The following is a 21,118-nucleotide window of genomic DNA, read 5'->3' on the forward strand; positions in this document are numbered from 1 at the left end:
CCGTGGCCACTTTGTTCATGAGCCCACTGGGTGACGACGGGGGACTGCAGAAAGATCGGTATCTACAGAATGGGTCATCCTATCCGCTTGCTTAAAATCTTCCTCTGCTGAGGTCACCCTTTGGTGAACAGTCATATGGGAAACAAAATCTTCCTGTGATTGCCCGTTCAGAGAGGTCTGCCCACATACTGCTTCCCCAGACTTCCGTGTCACCAGTTTTCCAGTCATGTTCCTTCTAAGTCCCTGACCATCCAGCCAAACCATTGGTTATAGCTCGTAAATTGGGATAGAATCACACCCTTGGCCATTTCTCCTTCCGAGCAAAATGAACAAGCGGGTTCGCTGCTCACAGTTCTGTCCACTGTGAAGGTTTCCCTTCCCATGCTGTCACTGGCCTCTGCCACCCCAGGATCCAGTTACTCCTGTTGCATTTAGGTTTCCCAATTCAGTGGCAGCAGCTCCCACTGGAATTTCTGACCCACAGAAGAGTGATCACACAGCTCTTCAAGGATGCTGGGGCTGCACTCACAGATTTCTCATAGATGTGGTGAAAGTTGTATCCGCCCGGGGTGGATGCACAGATCTTAAATGACAAATGTCTCTGACGTTCCACTTTCCCTAAGCTTTTGAATCCTTCCGTCTGCTGTATACGAAGGCGGGTCTAGCATTTCGCCTTTACGTACTGTAATCACCTCTGGTCCGTGTTTCAGCCCACCAGACTGTTAGAACCCTTTCTAACCCCCTAAGGTACAACATTAACTGCAGAATCTCTGCTTAGGGGGCCCCATAAGTAAATTCAGCTTGATCCAACTTTATGTTCCTTCCACCGTTATCACATACCCTAATATCCATTCTCACACGTACTCCCTGGATTTCTGTCTGTCTGACTTGGAGAAATCATGTAGCTCTTTTGGAGTGTGGTGTACCTCCTCCTGGGTCACACTGTGTACCGCACCTTTAGACTCGAGTCTAGTTATAGATCTAGAAGCAAAGGGGGCTGGTGGGGTGGGGGTCCTGAGTTGAGTCCGCAGTGTCTTGCAAGGCGGGTACCTCAAAGGAGAACATTACAGTTTTCTCAGACGAAGCAGGTGTGGGTGGGGCGGCTGCTTCTATTGCCAGAGAAGACTCGTCAGAATTAAGGACTTCCGTGTCCCCAGCTTCATCAGGATCTTCACATGTGTCCCCATTCCAGTTTTCAGGATCCCATTCCTTCCCAATTGTCTTAGTCTGCTCGGGCTGCCCTAACAAAATACCACAGCCTGGGGGGCTTACACAACGGAAATTTATTTCCTCACAGTTCTAGAGGCTGCAAGACCAAGATCAAGGTGCCAGCAAATTGGATTTCTGGTAAGGGCTGTCTTCGTGGCTTACAGGTGGCCACCTTCTCGCTGTGTCCTCACGTGGCCTTTCCTCTGTGCAAGTGCGGAGAGAGCTCCAGTGTGTCTTCTTATAAGGACATCAGCCCTATCGGATTAGGGACCTACCTTTATGACCTCATTTAGTCTTAAATAGCTGCCCAGCTCCAAAAGCAGTCACACTGGGGGTTAGCGCTTAAAATAGGAATTTTGAGGGGACAATCCAGTCCATAACACCAATCAGTGCTCTCACTTTCACAGTAGGTGCCCTGTGAGGGTGGGAATTCAATTTGTGTTGTAATTCAGCCACTCACAGGATGAAGTTCTGAGTTTTATTTTTAGCAGTATTAGCTCTGCAGCTACAGGAAATAAGGATCTGTTTCAGGGCAGACATAGAAGGCTTTGGGTTATTTATGTAGGGTTTGAGCTGGAAATTTGAATCCCTGAGCTCACGCTTTTCTTTCCCTACTTTGTCCAGTAAAATTAAGAATAACCAGCCAATCTCAGTATACTCATTAGTTTGACAAAAATCTTCTAACGGATCACCTACATGGTTGTCCACACCTTGCCTCTCCTCAGTATTTGATTAGAAGTATCCACTGGTGATATTTTGCGTGTCCCCGTGCCGCGTCACACCGTGGACTATTTGTGCTTTCTTTGCTACTGGAAATAGAATCATGAGTGCCTTTAAGTCTAATCAGATTAGACAGCCAATTCCAGAAATCTCAGGACCAATTAGAAAATTCATTCTTAAGATTCTGTTCTTTAGAGACACTCTTGGCACCAAAACCTTTATTAGTTTGTTAGGTCTGCCATAGTAAAGTAGCACAAATTGGGGGCTTAAACAGCAGAAATTTATTTTCTCACGGTTCTGGAGGCTCGAAATCCAAGATCAAGATGTCAGCAGGGTTGGTTCTTCTGAGGCCTCTCTCCTTGGCTTGTAGATGGCTGTCTTCTCCTCCCAGTGTCTTCACATGGTCTTCCCTCTGTGTCTTTCTGTGCTCTAACCTCCTCTTAGAGAGACACTGGGCATACTGGATGAGAGTTTACCATAACGACCTCATTTTCATTAAGTTACCTTTTGAAAGACCCTGTGTCCAACAACAGCCACAATCTGAGATGCTGGAGGTGAGGACTTCAGCATGTGCATTTTCGGGGGACACAGTTCAGCCCATAACAGCATCCTTGTTGAAAATCAGTGGACCCTAGATACATGGTTTTATTTCTGAACTCTCCATTTTCTTCCACTGATCTGTATTTCTATGTGCCAGTACCATGCTCTCTTGATGACTGTTGCTTTCTAGTAAGTTTTGAAACTTGGAAGTGTGTGTCTTCCTCCTTTATTTTCTTTTTGAAGACTGTTTTAGCCATTTTGAGTCCCTTGAAAGTCCATTTAAATTTTAGAAGCAGCTTTTCAATTTCTGCAAAGAAGTCAGCTGAGGATTCTGCTAAGGATTGCCTTGAATCTGTAGATCAATTTGGGGAGTATTGCCATTTTAGCAATATTGTCTTCCAATCCATAAATATGGAATGTTTCTTCATTTATTTAGACTTTCTTTCTTTCAACAAGGTTTTATAGTTTTCAGGGTATAAATTTTGCATTTCTTTTGTTAAATTTGTTCCTAATTTTATATGCTATTGTAAATGGAATTGTTTTCTTTCATTTTTGGGTCATTCATTACAAGTATATAGAAATACAATTGACCTTGTATCCTTAAAGTTTGCAGAAACCATTTATTAGTTCTAATAGTTTTGTAGTGGATTCCTTAGTATTTTCTTTATGCAAGATCATGTCATCTACGAATAGTTTTACTTCTTCCTTTCCGGTCTGGATGCCTGTTCTTTTCTTTTGTTGGCCAAGTGCCCTACTTAGACCCTCCATCCAGTGCAGTGTGTTGAACAGAAGTAACAAAAGCAGATATCCTTGTCTTGTTTCTGCTCTGAGGTGGAAAACATCCACTCTTTCGTCATTCAGTATGATGTTAGCTGTAGGTTTTTTGTAGATGCCCTTTATCAGGTTGAGGAAGTTCCTTCTCTTTCCAGTTTGTTGAGTGTTCTTATCATGGAAGATAGTTTAATTTTGTCAAATAATTTTTCGGCATCTATTAGGATGACCATGTGGCTTTTGTATTTTGTTCTTTTGATATGATGTGTTACACTGATTGATTTTCAGATATTAAACCAACCATGCATTCCTGGGATAAATCCCACTTGGTGATGGTGTATAATTCTCTGTATTTGTTGCTGGATTCATTTCTTAGTATTTTGTTGAGAATTTTTGTGACCATATGCATAAGATATTGTTTTGTAGGTTTCTTGTGATGTCTTTTTGTCTAGATTTGTTTTTAAGAAATACTGACCTGACAGAATGAGTTGGGAAGTCATCCATCCTCTTCTGTTTTTTGGAGAATTTCTGAAAAATCAGAGAATTTAGTGCTAAAACCATTTGGGCCTGGGCTTTTCTTTCTGGGTAGTTTTTTGATCACTCATTCAATCTCTTCACTTGTTATATAGAGCTGTTTAAATTGACTATTTCTTCTTTTTTATTGAGATATAATTGACATATAACATACTAGTTTCAGGTGTACAACATAATGATTCGATTCTTGTGTATTTTGCAAAATGATCACCACAATACATCTAACATCCATCAATACACATAGTTGCAAATTTTTTCCTTGTGATGAGGATTTTTAAGACCTACTCTCTTAGCAATTTTCAAATATAATACAGTATTATTAACTATAGTCACTGTGCTGTACATTACATCCTCATGATTTTATTTATAATTGGAAGTTTGTACCTTTTGAGCCCCTTCACCCATTTCACCCACCCTCCACCCTTTGCCTGTGGCAACCACCAATTTTTTCTCTATGAGTTCAGTTTTTTTTGTTTGTTTAAGATTCCGCATATGAGTGAGATCATATACATATTTTCTTCCTCTGTCTGACTTATTTCACTTAGCATAATGCCCTCGGGGTCAATCTGTGTTGTTTCAAATAGCAAGATTTCCTTCTTTTTTGTGGCTGAATAGTATTCCTTGGACATATGTACCACATTTTATTTATCCCTTCATCTATCAGTGGACACTTAGATTGCTTCCATGCCTTGGCTGTTGTAAATAATGCTACCATGAATATGGAGGGTGCATATATCTTTTTGAGTTAGTGTTTTCGTTTCTTTTGGATAAATACTCAGAAGTGGAATTGCTGGATCATATGGTAGTTCTATTTTTAATATTTTGAGGAACCTCCATACTGTTTTCCATAGTGGCTGCACCAATTAATATTCCCACCAACAGTGCGCATGGGTTCCCTTTTCTCCACATCCTTGCCAACACTTGTTATCTCATCTTTTTGATAATAGCCATTCAGGTGCGAGGTGATATCTCATAGTAGTTTTGATTTGCATTTTCCTGATGATTAGTGATGTTGAGCACCTTTTCACCTGTCTGTGGCAATCTGTATGTTTTCTTTGGAAAAATGTCTGTTCAGGTTCTCTGCCCGCTTTTTAATGAGATTGTCTGCTTTTTGCTATTGAGTTGTATGAGTTCTTTATATAATTTGGATATTAACCCCTTATCAGATGTAGGCTTTGCAAATATTTTCTCCCACTTGGTAGGTTGCCTTTTCATTTTGTTGATGGTTTTCTTTGCTGTGCGGAAGTTTTTAGTTTGGTGTAATCCCACTTGTTTATTTTTGCTTTTGTTGCCTTTGCTTTTGGTGTCAGATTAAAAAAATCGTCACCAAGACCGATGTCCAAGAGCTTACTGCCTATGTTTTCTTCTGGGAGTTTTATGGTTTCAGGTTTTACGTTCAAATCTTTAATCCATTTTGAGTTAATTTTTGTGTCTGATGTAAGATAGGGGTCCAGTTTCTGTCTTTTACATATGGCCATCCAGTTTTCCCAGCACCATTTATTGAAGAGACTGTCCTTTCCCTGTTCTATGTTCTTGGATCCTCTGTCTTAAATTAATTGACCATATATGTGTGGGTTTATTTCTGGGCTCTCTATTCTGTTCCATTGATCTGTGTGTCTGTTTTTATGCCAATACCATACTGTTTTGATTATTATAGCTTTGCAATATAGTTTGAAGTCAGGAAGCATGGTTCTTGCACCCTTGTTGTTTCTCATGATTGCTTTGGCTATTTGGGGTCTTTTGTGGTTCCATACAAATTTTAGGATTGTTTTTTCTATTTCTGTGAAAAATGCCATTGGAATTTTGATAGGGATTGCTTTAAATCTGTAGATTGTTTTGGGTTATCAAGGACATTTTAACATTATTATTTCTTCCAATCCATGTGCACGAAATATTTTTCCATTTGTGTGTGTCTTCACTTTCTTTCATCAGTGTCATATAGTTTTCAGTGTACAGGTCTTTTACCTCCTTGATTAAATTTATTCCTGAGTATTTTATTCTTTTTGATGCAATTGTAAGTGGGATTTCTTTTTAAGTTCTCTTTTTGATAGTTTATTAAAAATGTATAGAAACTCAACAGAGTTTGAATATTGATTTCGTATCCTGCAGCTTCACTGAATTCATTGATTAGTTCTAGCAGATTTTGTGGCGTCTTTAGTTTTCTCTATATAATACCGTGTTATCTGCAAATAGTGACAGTTTCACTTCTTCGTTTCTGATTTGGATGCCCTTTCTTTTTCTTGCCTAAGCATTCTGGTAAGACTTCCAATACTATGTTGAATAATAGCGGCGAGAGTTGGCATCCTTGTCTTCTTCCTGAAAAGAAGCTTTTAGCTTTTCAGCATTGAGTATGATGTTAGCTGTGGGCTTGTCATATATGGCTTTTATTATGTTGAGGTAAATTTCCTCTTGACCCACTTTTTTGAGAGTTTTTGTCATAAATGGATGTTGAATTTTGTTAAATGCTTTTTCTGCATCTATTGAGATGATGATGGGATTTTTATCCTTCGTTTCCTTAATGTGATGTGTTATATTGATTTGTAGATGTTGAACCATCCTTGCATCCCTGGAATGAATCTCATTTGATCATGGCATATGATCCTCTTAATGTATTGTTGAATATGGCTTGCTAATATTTGGTTGAGGATCTTTGCGTCTATGTTCATCAGCGATGCTGGCCTGTAGTTTCCTTTCTTGTGGTATCCTTGTCTGGTTTTGGTATTAGGGTAATATTGGCCTTGTAAAATGAGTTTGGAAGTGTTCACTACTTTAGTTTTTAGAAGAGTTTGAGAAGGATTGGTATTATTCTTTTAAATGTTTGGTAGAATTCACTGGGGAAGCTGTCTGGTCCTGGACTTTTTTTTGTTGATTACTGATTCAGTCTCCTTATTAGTAATCAGTCTGTTTCTATTTTTGTTTATTTCTTCTTGAGTTAGTTTTACTAGTTTGTCTTCCTAGGAATTTGTCCATTTCATCTGTTATCTAATTTATTGGTATACAATTATTCATAGTATTCCTTTATAATCCTTTTTATTTCTGTAGGTTGGTAACAGTGTCCCAACCAAATGTCTTTCATTTCTGATTTTAGTAATTTGTCCTTTTTTTTTTATTGGTCAAGCTGTTTCTGTGAACAACCAACAGCTCCAAATCAAATTGGCCACTTCCAGTAGTGAAACTGCTTGTTTTCACAGCTGTCCTGCATTGACAGAACTACTTAGCCAGTGGAGCTGAAGAAGGGAGTGGGAGGTGGGGAGTAACCCCACCCCAAAATGCCACAGACTCATTGTTCTTACCCAGATTCTTGAACGAACTCTTCTCAATTTGTTATGTGCCTTTGTCTAATTTCCCTGGTCCTGCAATGGTTGGTTTTGACAATTTTGCCCAGTTTTTAATTGCTTTTTGTGGGGAGGATTTGCCAGACTTCTCACTGTGCCATTCTTGGATGTCTAATTTTAACCAATATATTGTATATTGACTCCCACTGCGTAGACTATGAGTGACTCCTAAAAACAGATCGTTTCAGATTTTTGAGAAAAAGTCTCCCATAGCCATCTCCCTCCAGATTTGGACTATATTAATATGTTAACTTAATTTCTAGCATCTTCTGAGTGTCTACCATTGGGATAGTTGCTTTGTATATACGTCTGTTCTACAGTGCTCACACTTGTCTTGTAACGTTACTCCCATTACAAATGGGGAAACCAAGGCTCAAGGAATTTGCCAAAGATCTCAGTAGCAAAGAATTCACACCCAGGCAGTTCTATGCTGATGCCATTATACTTTGCCCATAGCTTGTCCCCACTTAGCAGGAAATTTGTTCTTAGAATCAGCTGATCAGCCAGCATGCATGGAGCACACCTTCTGAGTGAGGTTTCCTGAGTGCTCATTCAGCGTCGTTTGTTCTGTCCCCTCTCCCCCATTCTAGTCTTCCAAAATAGGCCCCTCGAAAGGCTCAAATGGGGGGACTTTGGGTGAAAGGTGTTCACTAATAACAGTTCCTTACTTTCTATACCCTAACTTTTTGAAAGCCACCCAAAAATTCAGTGCCAAATTTTTCTGGGCTCTTAGTTTTGGTGGGACTCCTCTCAGTGTGAGCCAAACAGAACCATCTTGGGGGATGCGTCATAAAATGTCGTTATTTCCTCATTTTCCTTCAGAGAAGTTAGGATGAGAAAACCTGAGGTAGCAGTTTCTTTATGAATTATAGTAGCATGGAAGTAAAATTAATTCATCTGTTTTTCTGCCAGAAAACAGAAATACATTCCTGTATAAAGGTATTTAATGCTAGAATGAAGTGCTGTAATTTTTGAGGGATCACATTTTTCAGGCTGTATTGTGAGTTATTCTTTCAGAAATGAAGAAAATGCATCCCTTTCATCATTCCTGTGGAAAGTGTCTATTGAATCTACATAGGAAGTATATCTACCCATCTACATCTAACCACTATCTATGTTCTTGTGCTGACAGCTGTGCAAAGAGAACCCCATAAATCGGGGCCTGTTTTCTGGGAACTCACAATCCGGGAAATATACCAAAATGTCAAAGTTTAAAAGTATGAGATTTAATAAAGTAAACATCAACCCAATAGATGAGTGGTCTGAGAATCCATAGCTCACGGCTAGGTCCAGCGTTAAAGGCAGTGGTCTGTACTTCAATGTGACCTATGACCAAAAGAGCAGGAGAGTCAAGGAGTTGGAGGCGCTGCAGCCGGGCATGAATAGACCAGGGAAGCTGAATTAAATAGAATTTTAGGAGTTGTTGAAATGACTCAAGATAGGGTAATTCTATGAACCGAAAATACCCCATTCATATTACTAACCTGAGGCTCAGAGGTACAAAGGACAGGACAGAGGTCTGGAGTCCTCCATTTATATTCACAAAGAGGGAATTTTATGGCCCAGAGTCAAACTCTTGACTTTATAAGGGTCTCAGCTAAAAGATTTTCCTAGTCTGTATACTGTGTGCACATCACTCAGTCTTTCCTTCCTTCATCCAGTAACATTGTGGAGATCCATCTGTGGGCTAGGTAGCACGCTAGATACTGGGGATACAAAGATGAAAAGGATATAACCCCTTCCTTTAAGGAAGGAAGTGTCAGGGGGACACTTCTGAATGTTAAAAGATGAATGAGTTCGTCAGCAGACAAGGCAGGAAGAAGAGCATTCAGAGGCGCATGACAGGTTAAGGCAGGCTTTTAGGGCACGGCCTGACTGGGTCAGGGACATACAAGGAATGTAGTGCCCAAGATGGAACCCTAGCGAATGCCAGCACTGAAGGAGGAAAGAAGGGAGCTGTCAGAAGATAGAAAGGTCAGAAATGGTAAAGCACATGATGTTACAGAAGCCAACAGAAAGTTGTCAAGACAGTGGATAGTAGCAAATGCTGCCTAAGTGTTGAGTAATGTAAGGATGGAAAAGGGTCCATTGAATTTGCAGGTAGGATGTGACCTATACCAGGGTAGTTTCTTTGGAATGGTGGGAATAGAAAGAAGTTAAACAAAAACCCATTTAGCATGATGTTGAAGAAATCACTATGACCTATGAGTCCACGGAAGAACTCGCCTAGGAGAGCAAAAAGGTCAAGGAAAGTTGTCTCTCCAACCAGAGCTATTTTAAGGACTAAGATATCTGATTCCAGTAGCTAAGACATTTATCCATCTGAAGAGAGGCTCTCTAGAGTTTCCTTCTAGAATTATCATTTTAAAGAGCCAAGATGAAGCATTAAGGCCAAAGAGAGAAAAATCAAACTGATTTAGCATTGGGTATCACAACATACCGATTGCCCAATTTCCTCATGTTGTCTCAGTGTCCCAGTATGACACACAGTAATCCATCATATAAAATTTGTTTTTATAATCCACTTGGTCAGAATGGATGTTGTGGCAGAAAAAGTTAGTATTAACCTGTTGTAGCTAAGAATTTAAGGTCCTAAATTTTCATCCAAAAGGGATTTTGACAACACTGTTTAATGGTAAACACTGTTTGTGGTAAAAACTAGTCTGTTCGCAACCTGAAAAGTTTTCCACTTAAAGAAATCTTCCTTAAACTCCTTGCTGTTCTAATCTTGGAAACTTTACAAAGACCACTACTAAATCAATTAAGAACAAAAACAGAAGGAATGTCCCTGCTCCATGCCTCCCCTTTATTTCCAAATTCACAAAAAGTTGACTTGCAAATGGGAGTTGTGGAGAAAATCATGTGCTGGATCTGAGTAGTCAGGCAGGGAAAACTGTTAGGCTTCAGTCTAGCAAAAAAATGCCAGAGTAGGGGCCAGCTCAGTGGCGCAGCGGTTAAGTTCGTGACCTCTGCTTCAGAGGCCTGGGGTTCACCAGTTCGGATCCCAGGTGCAAACCTACGCACCATTTGTCAAGCCATGCTGTGGCAGGCATCCCACACATAAAGTAGAGGAAGATGGGCATGGATGTTCAGGGCCAGTCTTCCTCAGCAAAAAGAGGAGGATTAGTGGCGGATGTTAGCTCAGCGCTAATCTTCCTCAAAAAAAAAAAAAAAAAAAAAAAAAAGCCAGAGTAGCATTTCTGGACAAGACAGGATGTCAAGATGTTTCCTGCAGTAATTCTGTCCTTCCCAGAAATTGCTGGGTAATCACTATGGGAAGTGAAATTTATTTTTCATTTAAAACATTGCAAAATAAGCAAAAGGAGCAATAGGTATTATTAAAATGGAAAATAATTTATAACTATTCACATCAGTTATCAGGTAGTGTCTGTGCTTAAGAGCATGGACTTTTGAGTCAGATGGAACTGTGTCAATTCAAGTGGTGTATTTCTTCTAGTAATTTATTGCTAACAGTCCTCCTCCATGAAATGACAAGTTACTTCAGACCTCATTTCTCCCATTATAGCAACTTGTGTCAAGTTTCCGCTTCAGTAACGATAATCACTAATAACTAAGGAAATGCAACAGGCCATCAATGAAAGGGCATCTCTTAAAGATCAAAGGCCAATAGTTAACATCTTTTTTTTTCCCCCTATACTGGACCAGTTTACAAAGGAAAAGGATTCGTCTTCCCTCTCCCCAAGAACCCTCAGAATACCAAGACACATAAGTGTTCCCAGAGTCAGTCAAAAAGATCAGTTTAAACTGGATGTTTAAGGCACAAACATTTCACATGGGACCTTCTAGGTAACAGAGGGAGACAGAATTAACTTAGATCCGTTAAGCTTTTATTTGCAGGAACTTCAATAGTCAGAACTTCTGACTCAGAAGTAGCTCTACACTGTAGTGAAATCACTTAAACTCTCGTAGTTAATTATGTACCCAAAGTTTGTTAAAAAAATAACCAGCCAACACAATTCTCTTCATGGCTGTAGCAAGCTGTCGCTCTCTGTTTTTCTGCCACCTCTTCAACGTAACCTTGTTTTTGGTTCACAAGTTACATTTACTGAGGGTAAGAGAGCACACAGTGCTTGTTTGACACTCAAAGTATATGACACTTAAAATAGTATCCTTTCTTGGATATGAATTTGTATGCACATTTGTAAATACCTTCTTCATTAAGTTCTAAAATCTTAAGAAAAGTGAGGGTGTGTGGAATTAAGGTATTTATTTTCAACTCCTTAAAAGCTTAGCACACCTAAGGCAATAAAAAGAACCTATTTAAAAACACTGTTTTAATAAGGGATATCTGATGGTCCTCTGGCCGGGTATATTATTAGTGAACCACCACTTACAACTCCAACTTGTATTCCAAAGGGAGAAGTTAAAAAAAAAAAAAAACAAAACAGAAACATACAACTAATACAATTTCTCTTACTCTTCACTTTTCTTTTTATTATTCAAAAGTCAAATGTTATTTTTAAATCATCCATCCTCAATTTTGATTTAATGTACCGTCATTTTCCCAAGATATGAAATTTCAGAATCTCTTTGGAATACTAATTTCACGTTTCTAGGTTTAACAAAACTGTTGAAATTTTAAATTCCACCCTATTTCCCTGAATTCTCAAGACAGTTGCTGATGTAAATTTTAATATAAAATATTTAGTCACAAAATAGTATTGCTTTTGTATGCACATAGTTGTAAGATTACTTTGCTTTTGTCAATAAAAACTATACCATCTTTCATAAAACTCTAAACAAATTAAGAACTGTAATGGAGAACAAAAATTACACATGGTCAAACAGGTACCAGCACAACGTTAGGTTATATTACATCCAAAAAAGTTTTAATGGTCCCAAATATATATACGCAACAACTAAGCATACACTCAAGGGAGAAAAAAAATCAAAAACAAAATGAAACAAAAAAAAATTATGACACAAATGACCACATCTAGAATTCCACTCAATCTTTAATCAAGTAGGGACAAATCCCCACTTTAAAAAAAAAAACAACAAAACAAAAACAAAAACCTGCAGTTTGAAGGGCAAAGGGAACAGATAAAAAAGAGGAAACTTTATATTCGCCCCTCCCCCACAGAGGTTTTCCAAACCTGTTGTAGCTTGACTAAAATGTTTAGAATGTACGGTTTTAAAGGCAGGTCTCTTTATACAAAGAAACTGCTGGCATCCTTAACTAGTGAAGAATTATGGCAAAAAAAGCCTATTCTTCTGAGTCTCAAACATGGTCCGAGAAAGCATATTCTGATTGTAGCAACTGACCAGTCAATCCAGGTTCCACTTACAAAACCCCTGCCCTGTTGGCTTTTTGTTTCCATTTCCTTCCCTGAGAAAAGGGCAATGTGTGGTCCAGGCTGGAGAGCTCAAAGGCTTAAGTCTTTCCCCTAAATGTATAATATCCCCTCCTCCTGCTCCATTGAATTGGCACTTGATGAGCAGAAGTCAAGTGTGTGAGGCTGAGCTGTGTCAGTCATTCACGAGAGACCACTGCTTTGTTGTGGATTTTGTAGTGGGGAGGGGTAGAGAACCAGTTTTCAACAGGTACTGATCACTCGGAGGCAGTTGCCATCATTAGGACTCAAACTTTGCTTTCTTTGACAGTGGTAGCGTGTCTTCCTTGTCTTCATCCTCATCGTCATCTTCATCATCATCGGGATAATCTACCAGACCCACGAGGCCTCCCTGTTCAGAAATAAGGATCATTTAAAGAAAAGAAAACACTAGATTTCCAAATACACGTTTTCAGTCTGGGTAACAGATATAGACCCCCTGCCCTATACACTAACTCTGGTTATTTCTAGGTGATGAAACTGCATGAAATTGAAATTCATTATTTTTATTTCCTGAATTTTCCACGACAAAACAAAATTTTAAGTAGTTTATAATCCTAGCAAAATAACCCGAGATAGAAACATTAATTATTGAATTTTAAATGTTTAAGACTTAATGAGTTAAAATTTTTTTTAACATAAAGTCTAAACTATCAACATGAAAGCTACAGAAGATAAACACATCATTAGAAACGAGGGTAGGGGCCGGCCCCATGGCTGAGTGGTTAAGTTCGCAGACTCCGCTTCGGCGGCCCAGGGTCTCGCCAGTTCGGATCCAGGGCGTGGACATAGCACGGCTCATCAGACCATGCTGAGGCAGCATCCCACATGCCACAACTAGAAGGACCCAGAACTAAATATACAACTACGTACTGGGGGGATTTGGGGACAAAAAGCAGAAAAAAAAAAAGACTGGCAACAGTTGTTAGAAATGAGGGCAGACAGACTACCAGAGGTTAGGAAGGTGATTGTGCCCCGCCCCTTCCTCCTCATTTCATCTGGGCTTCCTTCATAGTTCTGTTCCTTCACCAGAAGCCACTGCAGCACGTTTAGACGGCCATGGAAAAATTCACCTGGCTCTGTGCTCAGCTTGCCCCTTCATTTCAGCTTTTCTCAGGTTCACTTAGCCCTTAAGGGTCTCCAGTTCATATCAGAGGAAAAGGGACAGTGGATGGGCATTACATTCCTGATTTAGATCAATGAATCCCAAATACCAGCCCGTTAACTGCTAGTCCAGGACAGCATAAGACAGCCAAAAGAACTGGTTTTTATTCTTAGATTGTCTTTCTTACATTTGGTGTTAAAATTTTGATCCTTTCCTAGATGAAATGTTAGTAATAGTAAATGGTTAATTCTTTTTTATAACCCTTGCTTGGCAAAATAAAGTCAGCATTATTTTCCCCCAAAGTCTTTATATAGGTATTAATTGGGAAAGTTGATAAAAAGAATAACCGAAAAACTTTAAAATTTCTGTACATGTTGTGACACATACAAATCTGAACCTGAGGATATGACAATAAGAACCTACTCAGACTTCTGTACTGGTCATAAAAACTTTCGGAAATCTCTCAACTTTAGGTATGTTCAGGTGGTGGTGGGAGAATTAGTCTCTAGGTCACGAATGTTCCAAGAGACAGTAACCGAAGTCAGTCTCAGCCACAATTACTGTCAAGGAAGATTAAACTAGGTAGGCCCAGGAGTCAAAAATGTACCTTGGTAGTAATAGCTGCCGTCTGAGATGTATTTTTAGGGACGGATCCAGGAGAGCCTGGAGACCCTGGGGATCCAGGGGATCCTGGAGACCCAGGCAGATTTGTTGCAGGTGACTGGCTGGTGAGGGTAGTCTTTGTTCCACTAGAGAGGGAAAGCTTGAAACTTGGGCTCTGCCGACCAGAAAGATTCGTTTTCAGAAGCACCTCCTTTTCCTCACTTTCTTTTACTAAAAATGAGAATATTGTCAATAGCTGTCACCCATACTCATCTTTTAAAAATCACCCCAAACGAGGTGGCACTAAAACACAATTAACTAGCTTTCCCCTTTGTAGGGAGAAACGCTGCTTAGCAAAATACTCATTATCCACGGGATTTTACTTCTGAGAAGGAATGAAACCTTAAGTATTATATTCAGTGTTCCTACCCTTCCTGAAATAATGGATTTTTCTTTACTTTCTCAAGTTGAATTAAGAAAACTTAGCCTATACTTTCACAACAGAGCTATTAACTCACATTCTATAAAGCACTAGAATCTTTAAAATCTATGTCATGACATACAGAAAGTAGATACTAATCGTTTTGTCAAGAAATAAAGAATAAACCTAGAGTGAGAAAGCCCTCATTTTCCCTTGCCCGTCTTTTCAACATACATTTCTTCCTTTCCATGAATTTACTTATTGGATCCATAATATCGTCGTCATTTTTAGTTTTGTCAGATGGAGACACCACAGCTTCTCCATCTTCCATGTCATCTTCATCTGTGTTAAACCACATCTCCTCTTCATCTTCTAGTGTTCTGGCATCTCTTCGATATCTATGATTCCTCAAAATGGAACGCATACTATAAGAGAAGAGAAGAAGGTAGACTCATAAAGACTTCTTTAGCCTTCAAGTAGTGCTCCAAATTAGATATGGTCTTAAAGTTTAATAACTGATTCATAATAGTACAGTTTTGATAACAGGAAGTAAAATTTGTTTTTTTGTCACCCTCTATTTGTATAATTCTGTTTATCCCATTAATCTATAACGTTGGGGCTAGTCATAATTTATGGATTTTAAAATATAACCGGAAGTATGTGAAATCAGGTCTTTAGAAAAATGTACAAGATTTCTTAAAATAATCTGTAACCTTAAAGTAATTCAAAGCAAATAAGATAATATTCTGATTTTACTTTCGACATGGGAAGAAGCCTCATTGCCACATAAGCGTTTTTTTCCTTTTTCATTATCTAGCTTGATACATGCCTGAGGAACAATCTACCAATCATACTAATAACCAGCTATACCCTTAGGAAGACACGGGCATTGACCATTACAAAAAACTACACACTGGCACTCGCTGTCTGCTTGCTTCCCCTTTCCCTGCTAAGCCAAATCATACCAACAGCAAACCAGAGACTCACCATACAACTTGCCAGTGAATGAAGAGATTCAAATATGTGGTCATTTACCTGTCAAGTTTGGGATTATCTTGCCTCTCTCTCTGTTGTTCAAATCTCAGTTTCAGTCCTTTAAATGTCTGTACATAATCTACATCTTCCAGTGCTTTCCAGTAATTTTCAATTACATGAGCAGTTAATGATTTTATATCTTCCTATAGGAAAAAAATAAATATGATAGGCAAAATACTTTTAGCAAGATATGAGGCTTAACTGTAGTGAATTCATAAACCTGCCCCAAATAGTTTAACTTCATAATATTCTCCAATCTTAGAGATAATCAAACAATGAACATGGGCCTAACATATACTGGCTACTTCAGTCTGATTTTCGGTGTACCTCAGAATTATCTATGGATCTTTCCAAATTAAGCGCCCAAGCCCCACCTTAGCTGATTCGTATTCAATTCACTCCATCTGGGCATGCACATTTTGAAATTACACTACAGAAAAGTGCTGGAGATACATGGTGGTGATGGCTACATAACAATGTGAATCCACTTAATGCCAATGAACTGTTCACTTAAAAATGGTTACAATGGCAAATTTTATGTATATTTTGCCATAATTTAAAAAAAGCATGCCACAGCTAATTCTGACACACACCAATCTTTGAGAAGCACTAGCTTACTATGTTATTACAGAATCAAGAGTTTGTTATGAAATTTATACACTATTTATACAATAGTAACTGCTCTTGTCAAGAAAAATTCAGAAAACTTCAGAGTTAAAAACAAAACACATCCAAATACTTATCTGTTAACTGTAATTTTACTTTCTTAAAAAGATTACCATGACAGTGTTAAATGAATTTTCAAACTGTCCTACAAAGGATTCATAGCTGCTGAGAGAGAAGATTATTTTGGTTTTTATTAGTTTGAATTGAATCTCTCACAAGCTTTTGGTAACACTGGTTTTCTTTTAAAATTTTTCTCTAAGTATTTAATCTCAAATAAGCCAAAATACCCATAAGGCATATTCAATTTTCTCAAACAAAACCAAAATTCTAACTAAAAAGGTACAGAACCTACCACTCTAATAAACTCAAACATCTCTATTATGGCAGAGTTCATCAGATTGTAGCGGGATCCATTGTTGAGAAATGCTTTGACTACTGGTTCAAACAAAAAACTTTTCATTATGTAGCGGTTGTAAAACTCATCTTTTAATCCAATAATCTTTCTCTTAAAACGAAGAGCACCTGAAACACAGAGGCATTGTTGTTCAAATTACATACCACACTTTCATATTTTAGACTTACAAAAACACCCAAAAAACCCGTAAATATAAATTCTTCATGCAGTGATACGTTACTGCTTCCAGAAGTATGAACCTGAAGATAAGGATCAGAAAGGGTTATCAGAAAAACGTATTCTAACCAGTAGTGTATGTCATCATAGAACACAAGTCTTGGAGAGCCAGAAGAATGCTAAACTAAGTTACGAATGACCAAAGTGTACTTTACATCTGAAATAAGAGCTAAAGTAGGGCTAATAAATTAATTAACCTATCAGACTACTTTAACATATCTTTTTATATAAACCTTCAAAACAACAGAAAAAAGCACTGTTTTATTAGGGCAATCCACTGTATAATTTCATCATTATTTTTGGACACTCTTATTTTTGCATCAGAGTTCATGGATTTACACTGGTTTATTTGTGGATGTGTTTGCAGAAATGCTATAAACCCACAAAAATCTGCATGACCCCAAATTTGCCTTCCCACAGTTTAGAATAAATTTAGAGGATGTTGTTTTCAAATTGTGGTCCTCTATGCTTACTGCAGCGAGTATGCTTTTTAATTTTTTTCCTAGTTTTCCTTTTTACAATTAATTAGGCTTTAACTTACAGATTAAAAGGTATATTTACATCTTGAGGTATGGGGAGCTACTTAAGTCACCATTCATCAAGATCCAAATATACTCAGACAGCTAGACTTCAACAAAGCCCTCTTCACCTAAATGGAATCATCAGTAAGTTAATGCCCCAGTTATTGTAAACAGTTCAAAAAAGCATACTCACTTCATGCAGTCACATCGTCTTCGGTTGGCAAGATTAAATATTGTGTTTGTATTTTGGTTTCTTTGGAGATCATGGAAGTGGCCCGTTAAATTGCCAATTTGTTATTAATCAAGTCCTTCATGAGCAGGTAGCCAGGCAACCATGCTGACACGGTTTCTGGGTGGGAAGGCAGAGGAGTAAAGCAGCTCAATTTTTCTTTAGTTGGCAGAAAAGAGGTCCACAAGTGAATGCCCAATTAGGTACAGTTGATTATAAACTGCCTTAACAATCCAACTTATTTACGAGTGTCTCTTTCTAAAGAGACACTCTGGGCAGGGAGGTTCAAAATAGTTTATAGAATAGTAATTGCATTTTATTTTTTAAACTACTGAATATTTTCAAATACATAAGCATGGTGAAATAAGACATTTTGAACAATAATAGGCATCTTTCTGTGTGATAAGTCAAAGGCTAACAAGGGTTTGGTTTCCCAAAACAATGATTTTAGAGGTTTTTTTAAACGTCACTTGTCAAAGGAACGTAGACAGTTCCATTTGTTAGAATAAAAATCAACACTTTAGAGCTCATGCTAATAGGCCACATTTTAAGCTTTTAGTAATTAAGGCAAGAGCTATTAAGAGCTACCACTCCAACTTTGCAGGCTGTGTGGAGACTTGTGTCATACTGTAACACACACTAGCTGAAGCCTGTGGTCCACATGCAGTGCCTAGGTAAGTGAGAACTCCCTTCCTAGAACTCACTAAGACTAGGGTCTGATGGGGATGGGCACCACTATCTAAGAGCAGTTCTATTCACAAAGTGCTGACGTCGACCCAAGGTGGTTTTGCTCATTTCCGTTTGGCCTCATTTAAATAAAAAACTGTGTTGTTTCCATTCAAACCCTTCCCCAAAAAGAAATTTGCATCAAAAATATCCAACCACTATTCTTTGCTATTGAATAAAAAGTTGCTTGGAAAAATTTACCAGTGCATTCTATGAAGTCAAGTTGCTCAAAAGAGATTAGGGAACACTTGTGGGATGGGTCAAATTGGCATAACCATAGGATTTTCCAGGTAAAGTGCACTCTGCATCCACTCACATCTCTAACTTTCATTAACATGCCAGGAATCTCTTGTGCTTAGTTTCAATCGTCTCTAAAACATAATTTGTCTTTACACAACATGAGATAATCACGTATTGAGATTTTTTGCCTCATGTAACTAATGATAGCTGAATAAAAGCATCTACAACAAAATTATTTTATTCCTCTTATAGATTTCCATATTTTAAACAAAAACAACCAACCAGACAACAAAAAAACATGAGCTAAAAGAATACAATGTAAGAGCCAAGAATCCTGAAAAGGCCAAGGAAATAAGACTGATAACACTAGTGTGTGTATACAGACACATACACACATCTATCTAACATATAAAGACTAAGTTTTGAAAGGAGTGCTAGTCTCACCTACAGACTTAATTAGTTGTCTTTAAATATGATAAAAGTATATGGTTAAGCAGCAGCACATGTAAAAAATTAAAAGTTCCGTAAGCCCCCAACTGTTTAAATTTAATCACTCATTATCTTTTCTCCTTACAAGTGGGCATCAAAATTTACTTATAAACTCTCCCTTAAACAACATTATACCTAATATTTTATTTCAATGTACTCTTTTCTCAGAAGACCAAAAATATCTTAAACCTCCTCAAATTTATACTTAGTTCTTTTAGAAAGTCTTGATAAAAACTCCTCCTGTACACTGTAAAGCCTGTCCTAGAGAGCTCATTCCTAATGACTGGCATCTTTTCAGAAGCTACTTGTATTCTCAATCCTGGGAAGAGAGCCACACTGGGAATCATTTGAGAAAAAATTAAATGATAACCTAACTTAGTTTGGAATATAGTAACAATAATAAAGCATAACTAAGATTTTGTAGGCATGCTTAATTTCCTACAACATAAACTTCATTAACTTGTAATGATTCTCTTCATAGTTCTCATTAAGTTATGAGAAATCTTCTTTGTAATACTACAAGCAAAATAATGAGATGAAGAACTGAAGGGAAGGCCTTTCCTTTCCTGCCACTCTCCCACTAGAGCACTTGGGTTCTCCCCATACCAAACCACCGCACACCACGCCTTTGCAATCTGCACGTGAACTGTCTGTCTAACCAAGCAAGTCACAATCTCCTGTGACCAAGACACAACTCAATTTACCTCTTTTGTGAAATTTTCCTCATGTGCCTCATTCATGTAGAATAAATTCTTGCCACTATACTTCCAAACATACCTCAATTAGTGCTTATGTTGTATTTTGACTTTTACAGACTATCTCCTCCTAATGCACTCTGATCTCCTTGAAAGCCAAGTCCAGGTCTTAATCATCATTATTTTCCTAGTACCAGGTATATACTGTACTTCATCAAATCTAAGATGCCACTGATTGCAAAAAACTTTATTGCATTTTTTCTACTACTAAGAAAACAAAAAGAGCTATCATTCATAATGACATGCCATTAACTACGAGACTCACCTTGATTTGAGAGATGATAAATGCATAAAAATGCATGTTGTAGAATCAATATGGTAGTAGGTGTTGAATAAATTTATTGAAATAAAATTGATTGTTTATTCGTTTATTCAGTTTTTCCATTCTGTCTCACCTGCTCATAAAACTCCCTTTCCCACACTTAAACAAAGCCTTCCATGTTGACATGAAAGAAAAATTTAAAGCATTTGTTATGAATTCCCTTTCAACTTGGCCTTGGGGCTCTCACTTTTGTTGTGATAGGTATATAAGGAAACTGAATATGAGTTTGAAAGTCCTTCTTTTGTATGTGCTAAGCACATGTAATAGTAAGGCAGACTGAAATAATGAATTTATTTTTTGTGGTCCTTAGCAGTCTAGGTTAATGCCACAGATGCTACCTGTTACTTTTGGCTGAAAAAGATTACTAAGGTAAAATCAAAGGTCCTGGGTAATCAGAAAGTAACTGTACTAAACATCTCAAGGTTGGAAAATGAAAATATACTCTGATCACATGTATTCTCAGTACATACTGCAGTGTGTACATTAGCCTGAGAAACTAACTGTAACAACTGACAGAAAAGTTTAATGAACTGATAACGTTTAATGAATTTTCTAAGAAAGAAACCTATTTCTAATACTGTTTTAAAGATAAAATGTTGACAGAATAAATCAACGAGACACATCCTTATAAACAATTTTTTTTTATAATTTAAGCATATTTAAAAAACCAATTATGCAAAGAATTTAAATGACGTAAAAGCAAAAATGGACGTGTATGTTCAGCCTCTAATTAGTGGATGATTATGATGCTTTTAAACAACAATAAAACAACCAAACTTACCTATAAAAGGCAAAAGTTAGTTACCAGCAGACATCTCTTACTGAGCCTCTAGGGTACCCCTAAAATTGGTCTGCTAACTTACCAAAGAAGGCTGGCTGCTACAAGAGCAATATGCTGGAGTAATTTATTTC

The 21,118-nt window shown here is 37.9% G+C and overlaps 1 protein-coding gene across 3 annotated transcripts in view; it reads right to left on the reverse strand.

The window, feature by feature from the left end:
- Positions 1-11,537: 11,537 nt before the first annotated feature.
- The window catches only part of PPP4R3A (protein phosphatase 4 regulatory subunit 3A), a 37,255-nt gene continuing 27,674 nt past the window's right edge, over positions 11,538-21,118 (reverse strand). For all 3 annotated transcript variants that reach the window (XM_070514207.1, XM_014832083.3, XM_014832082.3), the window contains 5 exons: positions 16,646-16,815; positions 15,628-15,770; positions 14,827-15,017; positions 14,176-14,402; positions 11,538-12,815 (listed from right to left, as the gene is read on the reverse strand). In XM_070514207.1, the coding sequence (XP_070370308.1) occupies positions 12,705-12,815; positions 14,176-14,402; positions 14,827-15,017; positions 15,628-15,770; positions 16,646-16,815 (842 nt within the window). In that variant the 3' untranslated portion in view covers positions 11,538-12,704. The remainder of the gene's footprint in view (positions 12,816-14,175; positions 14,403-14,826; positions 15,018-15,627; positions 15,771-16,645; positions 16,816-21,118) is intronic.

Source organism: Equus asinus, chromosome 7, assembly GCF_041296235.1.
Source record: "Equus asinus isolate D_3611 breed Donkey chromosome 7, EquAss-T2T_v2, whole genome shotgun sequence".
NCBI classification, from domain to species: Eukaryota; Metazoa; Chordata; class Mammalia; order Perissodactyla; family Equidae; genus Equus; species Equus asinus.